Source organism: Salvelinus namaycush, chromosome 25 (genome assembly GCF_016432855.1).
Source record: "Salvelinus namaycush isolate Seneca chromosome 25, SaNama_1.0, whole genome shotgun sequence".
NCBI classification, from domain to species: domain Eukaryota; kingdom Metazoa; phylum Chordata; class Actinopteri; order Salmoniformes; family Salmonidae; genus Salvelinus; species Salvelinus namaycush.
Genome location: NC_052331.1, coordinates 12026968 through 12045508, shown reverse-complemented (window position 1 = coordinate 12045508; position 18541 = coordinate 12026968). Strand labels below are relative to the sequence as shown.

The 18541-nt window shown below is 39.8% G+C and overlaps 1 protein-coding gene across 3 annotated transcripts; it reads left to right on the top strand.

Annotated features, from left to right (window-relative positions):
• The first annotated feature begins 7528 nt into the window (after positions 1 to 7528).
• LOC120020253 (GATA-binding factor 6-B-like) lies at positions 7529 to 16953 on the top strand. 3 transcript variants are annotated; one of them, XM_038963791.1, is made up of 7 exons: positions 7529 to 7659; positions 8519 to 9481; positions 10783 to 10949; positions 11637 to 11762; positions 12049 to 12136; positions 12247 to 12335; positions 14255 to 16953. In XM_038963791.1, the coding sequence occupies exons 2-7, from the start codon at positions 8575 to 8577 to the stop codon at positions 14423 to 14425; spliced, it is 1548 nt and encodes a 515-aa protein (XP_038819719.1). In that variant the 5' UTR covers positions 7529 to 7659; positions 8519 to 8574; the 3' UTR covers positions 14426 to 16953. The 3 variants fall into 3 exon arrangements, with proteins under 3 accessions (XP_038819719.1, XP_038819722.1, XP_038819720.1); XM_038963792.1 differs by having other exon boundaries at positions 7572 to 7655; XM_038963794.1 differs by lacking the exon at positions 12247 to 12335 and having other exon boundaries at positions 14255 to 14413.
• The last annotated feature ends 1588 nt before the right edge of the window (positions 16954 to 18541 follow it).

Genomic DNA, 18541 nt, shown 5'->3' with positions numbered 1-18541 from the left:
GTTGTGAGGGGCTGGATGACCATGGACCCCCACAGACCCCCACCACTGGAGCTAGCCCTTCCACACTGACTGGGCTAAGGTAGAGAGGGGTACCAAGAGAAAGAGAGAAAGGTAGAGCTAGAGGAACCCCAACTATATCAGGGGCCGGGATGCAGTGGCGGATTTAGGTATAGGTGACATGGGCAGCCGCCAGGGGCGGGGGCTGAAGGGAGGGGGGCACCCAGGGAGCCATACAAGCTAGAACCGCCACTGCCGGTATTCCACCATTCAGACCGCGCTCCCCGATAAATTCCCAATGCGACAAATCTGTGCATGCAACTTGAAATTACTATCTATCATTGTAAATCTCCCATCTACACAAATGCATGATTGATGTGAACATTATGTGCATGTTGTATTGACCCAATTTGGCCCTCAGTAACCTCACCATGTCAAGTATTGTAAATGACAAGGCCTACTCCATCTTATTGTCAGTCAGACTAGATTTACTTATGTGTGTCATGCCATGTCCCTCCACCAGCTACACGGGAAAATGAACCCCTTATTTGTTTATGAGATAGGTAAGAAAGAGGTACACTGTCAGAATGAGAGGAGATGCAAATGTATTGAGTTAGGCTCTAGACTGGGGTGACACAAGAAATGCTGGTTTAGAAAGAAGTCATGGACAATGGTTTGGCCTTCAAATCAAATTTGATTTGTCACATGCACGTGTTTAGCAGATGTTATTGTGGGTGTAGCGAAATGCTTGTAAAGAGACATTAGACAACGAGACATAGAGAATGGTTTGGCCTGGGTTAATTCCAATTTTATGACCTCTTTCCTGCTGGTATAAACCGGACAAAATCATAGTTAAGACGTAAACTAAAATGCAACATCAGTGTGTTTCTCCTTTGAGTTATCATGCGTTACATAATCGGGTATACATTTGGAAGTTACTAATACTAATATGGGCATTAGAGGTCCTGATATGGTTGCATAAACAGATACTGAGCCTCATAATCTTGTCTACATTGTATCACATAGAGTAGTTGGTTCCATTCTGTAACTCCTATCTACCCTGTATGTCATTATTATTACACTACAATTAGAAAACAGAGCCAAGGTCAAGACACGAGAGGCAACTGAGTCAAAGTCACCCCATATCACCAACCTGTGACGACGTCACTATGATAGACTGATGCGTATGGAGACAATACTAAAGATTGGGTGTCTCCCTCATTGTCTGATGCAAGGTTTTTATGAGTATGAATTGGAATAGTTATCCATTTTCCAGTACTGAGCCATACTATTCAACTTGCTACTTTTATGTTAGTGTTTTTTACGAGTTTGCTAAGTGACACCAATCCCCTAGAATCATAAATGCAGCGCTAAAATAATCTAAAACTCTCTTCTATTTCAGTATCATTAGATGGAGAGGAATGTAGTTGATCATAGACAGTGGTTCATCACTTGACCCAGCTAGGGTGTAGCTGACTGGCTGTGGCTGTAAAATACTTCCGCGGAAGTTTTTAGCCAGCGTGGCTAGCTAGCTTGCCACCAATCCCATGGCCTCTCCCCAACACACACACACACACACACACACACACACACACACACACACACACACACACACTCACACTCACACTCACACTCACACTCTCGTAAACGGGCAGGTGAGGGCGTTCCCTTTTGTGGGCGAGCCTTGGAAAGCAGCAAGGATGGTTCACACTGTCCAAACGACAAAGGTTGCTTTTACACACCTGCCTTGCCTCGCTTAATCATCTACCACTCCAAACAGCAGACTGACGCTCACCCACCACATCCCATCAGCCCCATGGCAGTTGTCACCAACAGTTTCTCTCTTAAAAATATTATCATACAACTAAGCCTAACCACACTGCTAAAGGTAAACCGAATTCTTACTTTAAATTAACCTTTTACTGCAATGGGCTAAGTCAGGGTCACACAGAATGTTTCTTGATAGTCTTAAACAAATCTACTTTGAAACAAAAGTATACACCTCACACACATGGTTATAGGCTTAAAATAATAAATAGAGTTTGAATGTATTCAATCGTAAGTTTGCATCCCAATAGTACATTGTATATACATTAAAGAAGAAATGAAATACACTATATATACAAAAGTATGTGGACACCCCTTCAAATGAGTGGATTCGGCTATTTCATCCACACCCGTTGCTGACAGGTGTATAAAATCGAGCACACAGCCATGCAATCTCCATAGACTAGCATTGGCAGTAGAATGGCCTTACTGAAGAGCTCAGAGCCAGCTTTCCAACAAGTCAGTTCATACAATTGTGGCCCTGCTAGAGCTGCCCCGGTCAACTGTAAGTGCTGTTATTGTGAAGTGGAAATGTCTAGGAGCAACAACGGCTCCGCCGCGAAGTGGTAGGCCACACAAGCTCACAGAATGGGACCACTGAGTGCTGAAGGGCATAATGCGTAAAAATTGTCTGTCCTCGGTTGCAACACTCACTACTGAGTTCCAAACTGCCTCTGGAAGCAATGTCAGCACAATAACTATTTATTGGGAGATTCATGAAATGTGTTTTACAAGCCTAAAATCACTATGCCAAGCGTCGGCGGAAGTGGTGTAAAGCTCGCCGCCATTGGACTCTGGAGCAGTGGAAACGCGTTCTCTGCAGTGATGAATCACGCTTCACCATCTGGCAGTCTGACCGACAAATCTTGGTTTGGTGGATGCCAGTAGAACGCTACCTGGCCCAATGCACAGTGCCAACTGTAAAAAAGAATGGTCTGGGGCTTTATTTCATGCTTCGGGCTAGACCCCTTTGTTCCAGTGAAGGGAAATCTTAACGCTACAGCATACAATGACATTCTAGACGATTCTGCGCTTCCAACTTTGTGGCAACAGTTTGGGGAAGGCCCTTTCCTGTTTCAGCATGACAATGCCCCTGAGCACAAAGTGAGGTTCATACAGAAATGGTTTGTTGAGATCTGTGTGAAAGAACTTGACTGGCCTGCACAGAGCCCTGCACTCAACCCCATCAAACACATTTGGGATGAATTGGAACGCTGACTGCGAGCCAGGCCTAATCGCCCAACGTCAGTGCCCGACCTCACTAATGCTCTTGTAGCTGAATGGAAGCAATTCCCCGCAGCAATGTTCCAACATCCAGAAGAGTGGAGGCTGTTATAGCAGCTAAGGGGGACCAACTCCATATTAATGAGATGTTCGACGAGCAGGTCTCCACATACTTTTGGTCATGTAGTGTATAACAAACTGTTTGACATAGACATTTTAATCATGTTTGTTAATTATATTATTAAAAATGTTATAAGCATTCCACCCATGAGGTCACTGTGTCATTTGACTGCAGGAAATGGCTATGACCTAAGAGCTACCTGTTGTTTTAATGCAGTTTCACTTTGACTTAACCCTCTATGGGAGCCACTGGCCATGCAGCCATGGGAAGATAGACAGCCAGACAGACAGAGAGACAGACAGAGACAGAGTCTCAGGCATAAAACTTAACTGCTCTGTGCCTGCCTTCCAGAAAAACAAACATGTGTAAATAGGGCATTTCATTTCTTTTAAGCCCCAAACGCTTCAGACACAGTGAAGAGATCAATCAAATACAGGAAATTACTTTCACACCCTTCATAATGGGACACAGAGTTTTATTTGACATCCAGAACAAATCACAACGCTTCCTCCCAAAGTCCAAGTTATGTACAAAGAGCCAGACGACCTATAAACAAACTGTAATAACTGTGAATCTGAATAAGGAAGTGGGATACTATGCTCTCTGTATATGTGTGACATGGAAGGTTAGATATATCCATTTTAGGCAATTCATTCTAAACGTTATCACAATACATTAGATGTCTTTGGGGGTCAGTTAAATAACAACCAATTATCAGCCATATTCAATATGGCAATTGAAATGAGATTGTATGTATCGCTAAAGCATAACGTGAAAATATGTCGAGAACAATTATTTATTTGTATTGAGTCACGACGTTACAATATTTTTACATTTCCAAGACGCTCTTATACAAAGTGACTTACAGGAGCAATTAGGGTTAAGTGCATTGCACGTCAACAGATTGTTCACCTAGTCGGCTAGGGGATTCGACTCAGCGACCTTTCGAGTTAACCATAATTAGCGGACATTAGTGGCGTCGTTTGGATTTAATCAAACCATGAGGTTTTCCCCTTTAATAACAATGAAATAGCATTCTGCTCTGAAATGATCTTCTATTCATAAATTACCTGGAAATATATCCTACTGTATGTGGACCCTCTTGATGGATGCCATGTGCTATGTTCTATACATAGCTGTGTCATTTCTTTGATTGAATTATCTCACTACCAGCTGAGTCTAAACTCCAAAAATGCTCGAGCAATTGTCCAGTAATTTCGAGAGAGAGTACCTACAACGATAAATCCCATTCCTTTGCTTATCTTTATCTTGTTTTTATCACCCGTTTGTGAGATTAAATGGACACTCAAAATGTAATGATAAAATGCTGTATTACATTTATCTAGTGGATAACACAAAAGTGTATCTTATTGTTGTTATTATAATTGTTGTAATAGCGCAATAATAATAATAATAATAATTTCAAGGTCTGTATGTCAAATGTAATATTTACAGGATATCTCAAATGTGATCGCATAGCGGTCTTGGCAACGATATTGGATTGGATAAGATTGGCAAAAAAACATTTAATCAAATAAAAACATTAACTGCAACATTTTCGTTCAATTTCCGAGCACATAAAAACATCTCCACTTAATCTAATCAATCTATTGAGACGCAATCGAAACGGAGGTGAATAATTAAATAAAGGTCTGAATGCTACAAGGTAGACATTCATTTACAAATCGCTGATTGTTCCCAATTCATCATAAACTCTCACCTTTGATGACACTATTCTATTACACTACAGACAAAGCAGACTTCCTTTTTGCCTTAAACACCATTCACGAATAGCATAAATTATTAGGTGTTGTGTCTGTATTAAACCAATCAAACCTGATGTTACTATTTCAGCTGATATTTTTATTACGCCAAATCAATTATAATAATACTTTTATCATCACATGAATAGGCCTATCGAGTATACAAAACATTAGGAACACCTTCCTAATATTGAGTTTGCCCTCACAACAGCCTCAATTCGTCTGGGTATGGACTCTACAAGGTGTCGAAAACATTACACAGGGATGCTGGCCCATTTTGACTCCAATGCTTCCCACACCTACTACCATACCCCGTTCAAATAAACTTAAATAGCTTAACCCGCTAAATGGCACACATACACAATCCATGTCTCAAAATAGGAAAAATAGGAAACACTGTCTTTCAATATAACAGAAAACGAGTAGTAGGAGATAATCATTATGAAGTCAGTACGGCAATGACACCTGAGGGCGATTACGCAATGAAACAGACACACATTATTGAGATACGACTGAAGATACGGCCATCTTGGAAAATCAATAAAGAAATTAATCACAAAACAATAGCATTTTATTATCATTACTAGTACTACCACTACTATCATTTTCAAAATATATTATTATATTGTTATTATTATTATTATGATGAATAATTATAACATTAATATTATAAGCTAGTCGAGGTAATTCAAATGCAGGCCCATCAAGGCCTAATAATGCCATTACATTATAATAACCTTAAATTATTCCACAGTGACAGTAAATTATTCGTTTTCAATTTCCAAATGATATAAACTATTTATTGTTGATTGCAAACAGTCTTCTCCCGGTCTGCCCCTGCCTGAGCCTGTCCGTCCCTGGATAGTGTGAAGATAGAGGCTGAGACTGAGTGGCGTCCTGCCACTTTGCGGGGGGGATTCGTCACAGGTAGGCTAACTATCTGAGAGACACACTTCATGGCATCACAGCGAAAACACCTCATTCGTTAAGTCGCATTGGAACAGACAGTAAAATGATGTATTCTCGCACCTCCCTGACAACGGCCTGCCTCGGCCCCCAATGTCCAGCCGAGACAGTAGCGCCTGCTTACTCCATGTTCCACGGTGCATTTGATAGGCTATGTTCTGTCTTTTTCGCTTTGCTCTCAACGATTGATCAAAATAGCCTAGGTGATAGCTGTTAGTGCTATCCCTTTTACGCACGAGGACACGTCCAATCCATGGCGCGTTAAACCAATAGTCATAGTTCTGATATCTATTTTAGAAGTATGCAGTTGCTTACACCTCTCAGAGAACGTTTCTAAAATGCTACCTAGGTTTACCCTTTGCAAAGCAACCAGAAGTGAAAGGAATGCAAAGACCAAATTAAAAGAAGAATGGCCATTGTTTGAGCCCATTTTACAAGAGGAGTCAAACAGAGGATAGAGCATGTTGCAATGGCTCGTGTCTCTCCTCTCTCTTTCAGTGCAACGAAATGGTGACCTATAATTTACCCTGAAACGCGTATCGCCTAACAGTGTTATCCAGACAAAATGTAAATAGAAAGAAATACCAGTTGAATTCTTCCCAGGTTGACTAACGACGGGACTATTTGTTAACGTCTGGAAGGAGTGCAGAAGACTAGTAAATGAATGGTTTAATTGACAACTCGTCACTTTTGATAATTTTACTGAGCCAATGTATATTCCAACTGAAGTAATCATCGCCAGTTCAATGTAAATCCTCTCTGCAACAACAGATACGTGCTGAGAGTTTGTGCTTCCGAGGCTGACCCCATTTAATCAATTTAAGGGCTCACTTAAATAAACTAACGGTGAATGATCTGCCCTAACATAACGCCGAAATTGAGAATAAACAAACAAATAATCAAAGAGGCGATTTCAAAATAGCTGTTCTCAGCGAGATTTATAATTATTTTATCATTCAATGTTAGTTATTGTAAGTATGGTGCAATTGATAGGCTATTAAATATTTCACTTTGCAAATTGAAAAGTTTTTCAATTGAATATTATTTTTTAAACTCTGTATTCGATGCCAACAGTTTTGTCGATAGTTCTGTAACATCTTACATTATTACAATGTATTGCTTGCTAGAACTTGTAAACACATTCTGAAGAATGTTAGCCTAGGGACTACTTCATTTGTCTAACGTCTATAATGATAGGCCTACTATAATTTTTGAGCCTCTGATAGGTTAATGTTCATCATGATAGTCGTGGTTTGTACATCTAACTAATTTGTACGCAATATCCGTTTAAACCAGGCTTGATGTCAATTATGAAAAATCCCAATTTTTGCTCTAAATAAAACGCAGTTATTATCATATTTCTTTGAATATCTTAACTATTTTGTGAGTAAACCAATGTGCACTGCCAAAACAAACGTTTCTCTGTATATTTATCTGATATATGAATTTCGATTTTATTTCAGCAACAAAAAGTCAATAGCCTACTGTGAAACGTCAAATTGATTGCAGTTTTTGTCATTTTAGACATGATCAAGTCTCTCAAAGGCTAGCACCCTCAACCAGTTGATATGTTTGTTAAACTGAAATCCAATCAGAGAACGCCCTCAGATTCCAACTGCAGCCTCGAGAAGCGCCTCCTCTCTAAAAACCTCGTCACGCGCGCAGTAGGCTAACGCTTTCATTCCTATCTTCCCAGAGACCAGCTACGACCCACACACTATAGGAAACTTCAACGAGCGACCGATGGCACAGAACGAGTAGGTGTGTGGTGAATAATCCTTCCTCTCCTATTTTGTCTTCTATGTTTCAGTCCAGTCTTGGTAAAACATCTGGTTTCAGTGATCGTGCTCCTGGGTGCCAGTTGCGCAGAACCTAAATCATTTGGGGTATTGGTTTGTCACAATTACCCTGCCTCTTGGGTCTTATCTGTTATGCGTCTTATCAAGCGGTTATCGCTTTGCTCCAAAGATATATTGCATTTTGTTCCTATCTGTAACGGTGTGTGGTTTTTTGTAATTATGAAGAGGCTATCTCGAGAGGGGAGGACAGGGTTTTGACACGGATGGATTCAACTCCTCCGGTCAGAGCGCGCGGTGTGCTTACATTTCTAATGGATTAATACCTTAGGTGGTATTGCCAAACATGTCTTAACTATTAGTTTATAACCATCATATAGTTTTAATAGTGAGGATCGAGTATTGTGTGCTAAGTAACCTAGCCTTTCGCCTAGAATTTTGTGTCATGTACTCAAAATTGCGCGAATACGTTTCAAAATGAAACCAAGCCCCACATCAAGGGCTATGTTGGGTTTGTATTACGCAGTTTCCCAGAGGGTAAGCTATGGAATTGATATGACATTGTTATCATGGGGGATGACATGTTTCTTGCAAATTAATAGTGTCGCTTGAAAGGTAATTCAAATGTAACTCTTTGGACCAAATCTTTGGGAAGAATATTTAAGATTGTAATAAGATTTGATTACCTCATCTCATAGATCCTTTATGATACCAGAAATAGTTACATGACGCCCAAGGACCTGTTTTAAGTTAACAATTTACAATATGATAGACCCTTTTAGCCTACTTGATCTTGATAACAACATATTCTCTCTCATTCCCAGGGCAGACAACACCCTCACGATTTTCTAGCCCTACGGTGTATGGAAAGTAATCCTGGATGGACCTGGGCGAAAACAGCTGGTCCATGGTCAAGCAAGAAGTGTCCAGCAGCCCAGGGTCACCGGCTGAACAGAGCTACTTACACGGCGGTCAGGACAGGAGGGACAGTCACGGCCACGCGCACGACTCGGAGGGACTCAGGTCACCGCCGACAACAGATCAACTTGACTTAGTGGGACACCGGCGCGACGAGGGGCCAGGTAGACCATCTCTACACTCCTACGTTCACTTCGGACACGGACACCATAACAACAACACTGTCCTGCCCACCACAGAGGACATCACGCTGTTCACGGATTTAGACCAGGGCAACAAACTAATCATCTCGAGTGGAGCGCACCCGCACCACAAGGGGGGCCTTATCGTCGATCCCAGCGACATGTATCAAACACTAGCCATCGCGGCGGCCCACCAGAGCCAGGCGGGGTACGACTCGCCCTCTGGGGGCTATATGCACTCCAACCCCAACTCTCCAGTGTATGTACCGAGCTCCCGGGTGGGACCCATGATATCCAGCCTTCCTTATTTGCAAGCCAGCGGGTCGGCACAGCCCAGTCATGCGGTCACAAGCCATTCAGTCTGGTCGCAGTCTACTCCGGAGAGTCCCTCCTACAGCACCGGGAGTCCTCATACATCCAACCGTTTCCATTACCCTCCAAGCCCGCCAATGAACAACGTAGCGTCCAGGGATAACGGCTACAGTAACCCGCTGAATGTGGGCAGTCGAGACCAGTACGGCCTCCCGCGGTCCCTCGGTGGATCCTACGCCAGTCCCTACTCCCCGTATGTTGGACCGCAGCTATCCCAGTTGTCCTCGCCTTGGCCTGGAGGACCATTCGATAACACCATGTTGCACACTTTGCAAAGCAGAGGTGCGCCCTTGACGATTCGAGGACCCAATGGAGGTAGGCTTACTATTCCCAAAAGTATCGAAGAAAGCTGATTATTTGAGTGAGAACTTTAGTGCTGATATGACATGTATCGAATAGCTGTTTAACGCATGGTATAATAATAAAAATAACCATTCCAAAAAATTCTAAGCAACAAGGGCATGGGTGAAACAATGTGATGATAATTTACGATTACAAGTGTTTAGGTCTAATGGCCCCAATAAATTCTAATTCAATTTGGTTAAGGAAATTATCGGAGGTAAAATACATGTTTTATAGTAATGGTAAGACATGGTAAATAGGTTCCATTTTAGAATAGCAAGTTAATTAGGCTATATTTATTATTTATTTAACTTGGCAAGTCAGTTAAGAAAAAAATCGTATTTACAATGACGGCCTACACCGGCAAAACCCGGATGACGCTGTGCCAATTGTGCGCCGCCCTATGGAAGTCCCAATGAAGGCCGGTTGTGATACAGCCTGGATTCAAAGCAGGGTGTCATTAGTGTCGCCTCTTGCACTGAAATGCAGTGCCTTAGACCGCTGCGCCACTCGGGAGCGCTACACTCTTAGAAAAAAAGGTTCTGGATAGAATCAAAAAGGGTTCTATACTTGCTTCATATATGGCAACCCTAAAGGTTGGTAGAACCCCAATTTTGGTTCAGTGAAGAACCCCTGGGGTTCTGATGGGGTTCTGATCAAAGAACCCTACAAAATGGTTCTATATAGAACCTTTAGGGTTGCCATAAATGAAGGAAGACATATAACCCTTTTTGGTTCTATCCGAAACCTTTTTTCTAAGAGTGTAGGCTATATATTAGTTACATAGGCTATTATCAATGCATTTGTTGCATGAATTAAAGTTTAGGCCTATCCCTGATATCAAATGTTTTATTACGACGTCTAAGCCTATCATATTTTGATATTTTTATTGGTGTAACTAAAATAAATACATTGTTGATTACACCCTCTGACTGCACATATAAAACTAGTATGGAAACATTTTGAGTTTCTTAAAGTAACTTAATGCATTAGACATAGATAAAATAGCTAAAGTACAGTCAAAAGTGCAGTCACCTTGTGTATTGAATGTATAATCTTAATTTGCTATCACATATGCCTAGAATATACCTCATTTTGAAAATAATAGTGAATAATCATTAAAAAATAACATTTATTTTTTTACAATATACAATAACATATTTCAAGACAGGTGCTCAATTAAGCCTAAGAAAAATCATGGCTCTTTTAATGCCCAAGCACCTCTCTGAAGTGTCATGTAAGTGATTGGTGTATTGCCTATCTGTTTCCCGCAGATATTCTCGACGACCTGGGAGAGAGCAGGGAATGCGTCAACTGCGGCTCCATCTCAACGCCGCTTTGGAGACGCGATGGCACGGGCCACTTTCTCTGCAACGCATGCGGCCTGTACAGCAAAATGAATGGACTCAGCCGGCCATTAATTAAACCACAGAAGCGGATGGTAAGCAGAACACGCTCAGGGGACTACTTAACCACTCAATTTCCTGTCTATTTATTTAAAGCAATGGCTTAAGGTTATTAAGGTTATCACCTCAGATCTCTATACTCCTTATGGTGATTTTTTGGGACAAACAATTCGCTTAAACGGTAGACCATTTTATTGCACCATCAGTTTAGCCAGCGTTCATATATTAACAAGGTAATTCTGGCTGTCATATAGGTAATTTAGTCAGGGTCAACAAGTGTACAGAGGCTACGTGAGGGAAAAAAATACTTTTCAGACACACATTCTCCTGGCGCCATTACGCAGTTATTACGCACACTAACAAACGACTGATACCTTTTTTCCACGAACTCCCTGACAATTAAATTCATGGTAATAAGCTGAACGTAACTGCCAGTTAAATGGATGACATGAATATGACCAATATTATTGTTCGGAAATTAGTGCAGATAACAGAAAGAGAGTCATACGTCATAAGAGAGGAGAATCCATGCCCTTCATATCCAATGATGAATTAAAGTGCTTGGATCACAGCCAAAGATTCCATTAGTCAGGTAGCCTAGCCGCGGGCTCAGACATCTCTCCATTTCACGTTTACAGCACGCGCTCACCTTTGCTTAATCGTAGCTTCATATCTTTATGTTCCAGTGTGTTTATCGTTGTTTATATATTGCCTTTTCCCAGTCATCATCCCGGCGAATCGGCCTCTCCTGCGCCAACTGTCAGACGAGCACAACCACCTTGTGGCGCAGAAACGCAGAAGGAGAACCGGTCTGCAACGCATGTGGGCTCTACACAAAATTACATGGAGTAAGACACAATCTTTACATTATGTCACAAGTTACCCCTTTTTATTACCTTCATGTTCGACAAATGCAGGGAATATTGTAACTGACACGTGCCTAATTACCGTGCGTAATTGTTTTGATGACTATGGAGAACAATATTAAACGGGATCAGTGTATTCAGTCTGCCTAATAAATTATATTTATTATTAATAAAGTTTATGTTTAAAGGACAATGTACATGTTTTCATACATTGACAAAACGTGTAACCAAAAAACATGACAGACTAATGTAGTCGTTATTTTTGCAGGTACCTCGGCCGCTCGCCATGAAGAAAGAGGGAATTCAGACGAGGAAAAGAAAACCTAAGACTTTGAACAAAACCAAGGGATCCTCTGGTAAGCAGATCCCTCTCTCTCTCTCTCTCTCTCTGTTGTATAATTGAAATACTTAACTTTTATGGTTCTCTTTATATATATATATACTTTTAAAAATCATTTTACCACAGGAAATAGTAATTCAGTCGCCATGACTCCGACGTCGACGTCTTCTTCCAACTCTGAAGACTGCTCGAAGGACAGCTCTCCCAACACGCAGGTGCCAGGGTTAATAAGAACGATCCATATTTTGATATAGCGTATTCAAAAAGAAAACGAATATTCAGGTGCGGGATAGGCCGCGTGTATTATAAAAACGGACTCAGGGTCGTTTGCAATTGAGATTCTACTGTTGTCCCCTCCTCGGATATGTCTTGTGTAAGAAATTATGCACGGCTGAATTCTTCCCACACATTTCAGTTAGCGTCAAATATAAGTCTACGGTTTTGGTAGGATAGACACACTTTTACTTAAAAAGAAAATATATATATATATTTAAAATATGATTTTATCGTTTTATTTATTGCACTAATTGGTATTCTTTTGACTGAATACTGTTGACAAATGTAGGAGCAGGCAGGCTAATAATACACTTTCATCTTATATGTTCGTGATAGCAATAATACCGGCCTGACAATACTGGATTCAAAAGTATTGAGTCATACTTTTGTAGCCTACTGGGTTGTAGCCTACTGTATCTGGTGTCTTCAGAGGTATTTAAAGGCTGTCTCTAATGGGTTCTGGGAAGTGGTCTGCATTTCTCAGAGATGATGCTCTTCGGAATTTTGTCCTAAAACATAGTCTCTGATTTTGTTCCAAATGAAACAATATTATAGGGCTATTTAAAGTACATTTTATTAATGACATTTGTCTGTTCCTATCTTTTGATAAATGGGCTGGTTTGCTATAATAATGTGGAGATTCACTGCATATAGGCCTATACACTGAGTGTACAAAACATTATGAACACCTGTTCTTTCCATGACAGACTGACCAGGTGAAATCTGATGTCACTTGTTCTCTAAAGAAGGATTTTTAAGCCTTGAGACAACTGAGACATGGATTGTGTATGTGTGCCATTCAGAGGGTAGATGGGCAAGACGAAATATTTAAGTGCCTTTGAATGGGGTATGGTAGTAGGTGCCGGGCGCACCGGTTTGTATCACGAACTGCAGTTTTGCTTGGTTTTTCCACATGCAACAGTTTCCCGTGTGTATCAAGAATGGTCCACCACTCATTGAGACTGTTCTGAGGGCAAAACTCAAGATTAGGAAGATGTTCTTAATGTTTTGTACACTCAGTGTATATCCATTTTAGCAGTTACAAATGAAGATTTATCATTGATAGGCTTCTGGAAGCCCTGGCTGTGACTATAGAAAACCCATGGAGAATATTAGGGTCGTTCCACCGATTTAGTGCCTTTTAAGAAATGTAACTTGGCCAAAAAAAGTTTGATTTCGCCTAATTTTCACATTCTGTCATTAAGAGCACATGTTCAACTTAATAAAAAATACATTTTCCCATCTCAAGATTGTATATAAAAACATACTATGGCGAGTGCCTATTAAGTGGCAAATAAAGTAACAGGGTTGACATAACATGGTTGAAGATTTCATCTTAAATCAGCCTTAAATCCCCTTGTGACAGGAGGAATGGAAGCTTGTTGTGTGCAACAGGGAGCAGCAATTGAATTCAAGCTTAAAGAAGTCAATAAAATGTGCTAAAACATGTCTAACTTGTCTATCTATGGTTAAGAGTGTTGATGTGTTATGCTCCAACCGATCAGTTTTCTACCACAAGACGCCAGAAAATTGCCAAAAATAGTAAAACCAGCTCACCGGCTTTTACACTATTGACTATTAGATGTTCAATGTTTCTTATTTAAATGTTTTAAGAAAAGTTTCACCATATTAAAAACGAGTGTTCAGTTCACGTAACAGGGTTCATGTAATTTATTGAATTATACATGTGGTCTATATTTAAGGGCACTTCATGTAATATACCAGGCTTTTAAAATTCAATATTGGTGCACAATTTCTAGTAAAAAATATCAAAGGGATGCAAAAAGGCACTTATTTTGTGGAAAGACCCAGTCATTTCTTTTGAATCTGTGACTAACATTTCTCTGTCCTATTCCAGGTCCAGTCCGCTGTCCTGAGTGGCCCAGCGGATGGCTCAGGCTCTGATGGCTCTGCCATCGTGAAGTACCCAGGCCAGGATAGTCTCTACACCAGCGTGGGCCTTACCCAGTCTCCAGACATAGCCAGCTCTGTCAGGGGAGAGTCCTGGTGCCCCATGGCTCTTGCCTGAGTCACGAGCTGGGGATGGAACCCACCACACTATCCTCTCTCTCTCTCTCTCTCTGGATGTCCTGCTGCTGCGTGGTGGAAATATTCTGTGCCTTGATGGTTCTGGGTCTGTTTCCTACTTCCCAGCTAACAACAGTTGGACAGAGACAGCCCCCCCCCCCCCCCCCCCCCCCCCCTCCACGCTCATGCAAGTTTGAAACGTCTGTGGAATATTTGGGATTGATTTCCAGAATGATATGAGAAAACCTTAGTGCCTTAACAGAAAGGGAAATATGTGAGAGGAGGCCTGTTGATGCATTCTTGTTACTCAGCAGTTCGGATGCGTTCCGGACCGACCTGCTGCTCTCTCTGTCTCTGTCTCTCTCGCTCTCTCTCTCTCAGCTATGGAGGTGGATAGAATGTCTGAAATGAAGAAACCTGTACATAATGATATGGATTCCCCCACTCAAGACAAAAGTGGTTAATTGGATATTAGTGCTTGAGAAAAGCGCAACCATGCATACAGAGGACATTTTGATTATCATTTTTTTTGCAACTGGAATCAAGCTATCAAGTTACCAAGACAACCTTCCTGAATCAAGAGAAAGTATTTATTAATCTTCCATTGTTGAAAATATGACTATGATTGTTAAATAAAGATATGGATATAGAGTAGAACTGAAACAAAAAAAAATCTTATATCTTCGTTTTTTAATATACTTTTGTATTTCCTTCTCTTTTGTTGAGTTAGTAGTTGTTACCAGTGATCGTAAATCTGCACGTTTTTCCACTGATAGCTCTTACTGTATCTGACTGAAACTCTTGGTTTTAAACAGGGTATCAAAGACTGCGACATCCTATGTCGGTCAGTTTTTGTTTTTAATTATTAACTCAATTCGCAAATAATTCAATCCTACAGATTAAATTAAAATACTCTTCACTTTATGGTACTATTTTTTAAGAAATTGGTAGAAGTGTTTTTTTTTTAGGCGAGGATAAAAAAGAGAGAACATGTCCGCAAAATCTTTGACACATGTACAACAGCTAGCTAAGTACTGTTTGAATGAATGGCACCCACAATTGTTTTACAGATGCATATTTTTGTTACAATACAAAACTGCAAAATAAGACTGCTGCAATATTATCTGGCTGCAACAAAGACTACCTAACTGGTAGAAACAGTATACATTTACTGATGCATTTGATGTTCATATAAAATTTGACAAAAATGAAATGAAAACGCTCAATGAGGTCAACATAAATTAATGTAATGTTGCTATATGGACAAACAGATGCGGAATTGATAAATTGCCCCTAATAAGTTTTTGGTTGATAAAAGAGTAATGGCTGTTCCTACAACCAACTGTAGACTGTCATAAAACAAAATGAGTCAATGAGTAAAATGTTACACATTTACACATGGTAATGAAACTGTAGCTTCAATTGAGAATAATCTTAAAAGAGTGATTTATGCCAAGAGTTATGTTTCAGTGACGTGAAAAAATCCATATGTAGGTAGAAAACAACCTTTCACTGGTTTCAAGACATAATGACCTTATATGACAAATCACTGTTGATTTTGGTTTGACTCAACACGCAACAAAAAGTGGAATACAAATGTGCCCATGTATTTTTACTCAAAACATGTCAAAAGCTCTACAGTACATGTTCCTGACTTTCAACTTTTGAGGTAGAAATATGACTTTCCCATTCAATACACAGATCATACTGTATGTCTCCCTCTCCTCCAGCAGGGGTGTGAATGGCGCCTCGCTCAGCAGAACTCTCAGTGGATCCATTTTAGGGCCAGACAAATTCCTCGAGCTCTCTGGGGAATGTCAATTTCGGTGGAATGAATCTGAAGGTCATTGTGAAACTGCCGTTTTAAAGTGCATTTCAGTTTCACCATCAGGGTCGTTCAGCTGAAACAGGGCCTGGTAGTTTTTTTCTGGACATATTTATTTAAAAAAATATCATGTTTATTATTAACATTGTTTTCCTATTTTTTGTTTGGATATTTGTATTTCTTTGGTTGGTTGTTTTATTCTTGATACAGTTTTAAATGATATTATTTCAATATTTGAAATAAATTGTTCTGTTGATATGTGAATTTTGGTATAATTGCCCATCTTAGAATATTTGAAGGAAATCTACACATTGTTGTTGGTGTGTCGTTGTATCACAGTGTTTTTGTGGTATGTGCCAGAGTTTGCAGCAAGAGTTTTAGCTCCATCTAGCCATTTGCTGTGAAGGTACATATAACCATTTTGAAAATGTGATATTAAATAACCCCTTATATTTGAATAATATTTAGACATGTGTTGTTATATTGGCATTAAAAAAAATTGGCAGTGGTATTCCTCACTTAAATTCTTTCACCTCATGATTCAGGGAGGTTCGATAAAAGCTAGTAGCCTACCGTTATTCAGAAATATAAATCGCCTTAGCCTACTTTCCTTCTTTTTTTTATTTTTTTTATTGAACTTGTATGAAGATTTCCACTATATTACTTCATGCTGGAATAATAAACAAAACGTTTATTAAAATGTGTTTTACAGTTTGTACATTTTTAAGACGGTACCTTCAAGAGAAATATGTTATGACAAGCTGTTGGAAAGACGGCAGCAATGGATCCCTGAGGGTTTTGAATTTCCAAATAGTGTTGGTCTAGTTGTTTTCTCCTTCTGTATTAAAGTTAGCCTTTCCTCTTACACACAACAACAATTGTTTCTTTACACCATGATATGCAATCACTACAATGGTTTTATCAGTGTTTTCAGTGTGTGTTAAATCAAGTGTATTGTGCCTGTCACAGTGTGAAATATATTTAAGTGAATATAGCTTGTAAATTATACCATAGGTAGACACAGACATTTTAGAGATGGCTAGATTTATGCCCGAGCTTTAGGTTATCTGGCTGCAATTTTGACATATTGATGTTGGAGAGTTTATTGAGTGTCAGTGTAGCTATGTTCAAGACTGCACATCAGCCAGATACATAATTTAGAGATAAAAGTTATTTAAATGTTATTTCACTTTTATTTAAGAAAATGGCAATTGTTTTGTACTACCTGTCCCCTTGCATGATACTAGTTTTGAGCAGACCAGTGTAGGAAAACGTTATTATAATCCATTATTTTGATAATGTCACCAGTTCAATATCTTAAACAACTTTACTTTTCAGTTTTGGATCTTTTGTATTTTATTCGTCGATAGCACATGCCCAAGGAGTTGGCAAGTGTCTGCAGGCTTAATGTCCCTCCAGTCTTTGTCTGAGGGGTTGCAGTTATGCATTATCCATTTAAAGGTCCAAAGCAGCTTGAATTGATCTCAATATCAAATCATTTCTGGGTAACAATTAAATACTCTAGTATGATTGTTTTTAATTGAAATTGTCAACAAGAAACAAACATAGCTTCTTATAAAATAGCAATTTCTCAAGGAAATGTTTTACTAGGACTGTCATGTGGTCGTCTGAGTGGGAGTTGTCTTCCTTATTGGTCTTTTAACTAATTGGCAGGCCAAAACTCCATCCGACCAAAACAGGCTGATATTTCAGGCTGTAATTTCAGCCGGTCTTTTCAAACAGCTCTTATCATCATTTTCACAATTTCACAGTATTATTCCAAACTCATAGTGTGGAAATATAGATATAAAACACAGGTAAATCACGTTTTTGACTGCAATGGGCCTTTAACAGAAATGACCTCACACAAACTTTAAATAGGCTCTGCTGCAACTGAGACAAATTACAAACTTTTCTTTAGATATGTAAATCAAACGTAGTGTGAAACCTAAAATAAGAACAAATATTTATAGGTCTATGAATTTATGAAGTGGTCCTAGGCTAGTAATGTCTTCCAGGTACACTTTGCAGCTGTCCCCATGGATGAACGTTTTTTGGGGTTCCAGGTAGAACTATTTTGGGTTCCATGTGGAAAGGGTTCTACCTAGAAGCAGAAGGGTTCTACTTCGAACCAAAAGGCGTTATTCAAAGGGTTCTCCTATGGGGACAGTCGAAGAACCCTTTTTGGTTAGAGATAGCACCTTTTTTTCTAAGAGGATTTACAACACATTACATCACTGAGGCCCTCCTCCCATTTGTTACTCTGAATTAATGTGCTTAAGGTTGAGGGTC

Bases quoted from the DNA above. Each gene is read 5' to 3' on its own strand.
- LOC120020253 (XM_038963791.1), top strand. From the start codon at position 8,575: ATGGACCTGGGCGAAAACAGCTGGTCCATGGTCAAGCAAGAAGTGTCC. The intron at 10,950-11,636 runs GTAAGCAGAACA...GCCTTTTCCCAG, and splicing joins TTAAACCACAGAAGCGGATG to TCATCATCCCGGCGAATCGG. The intron at 11,763-12,048 runs GTAAGACACAAT...TTATTTTTGCAG, and splicing joins TCTACACAAAATTACATGGA to GTACCTCGGCCGCTCGCCAT.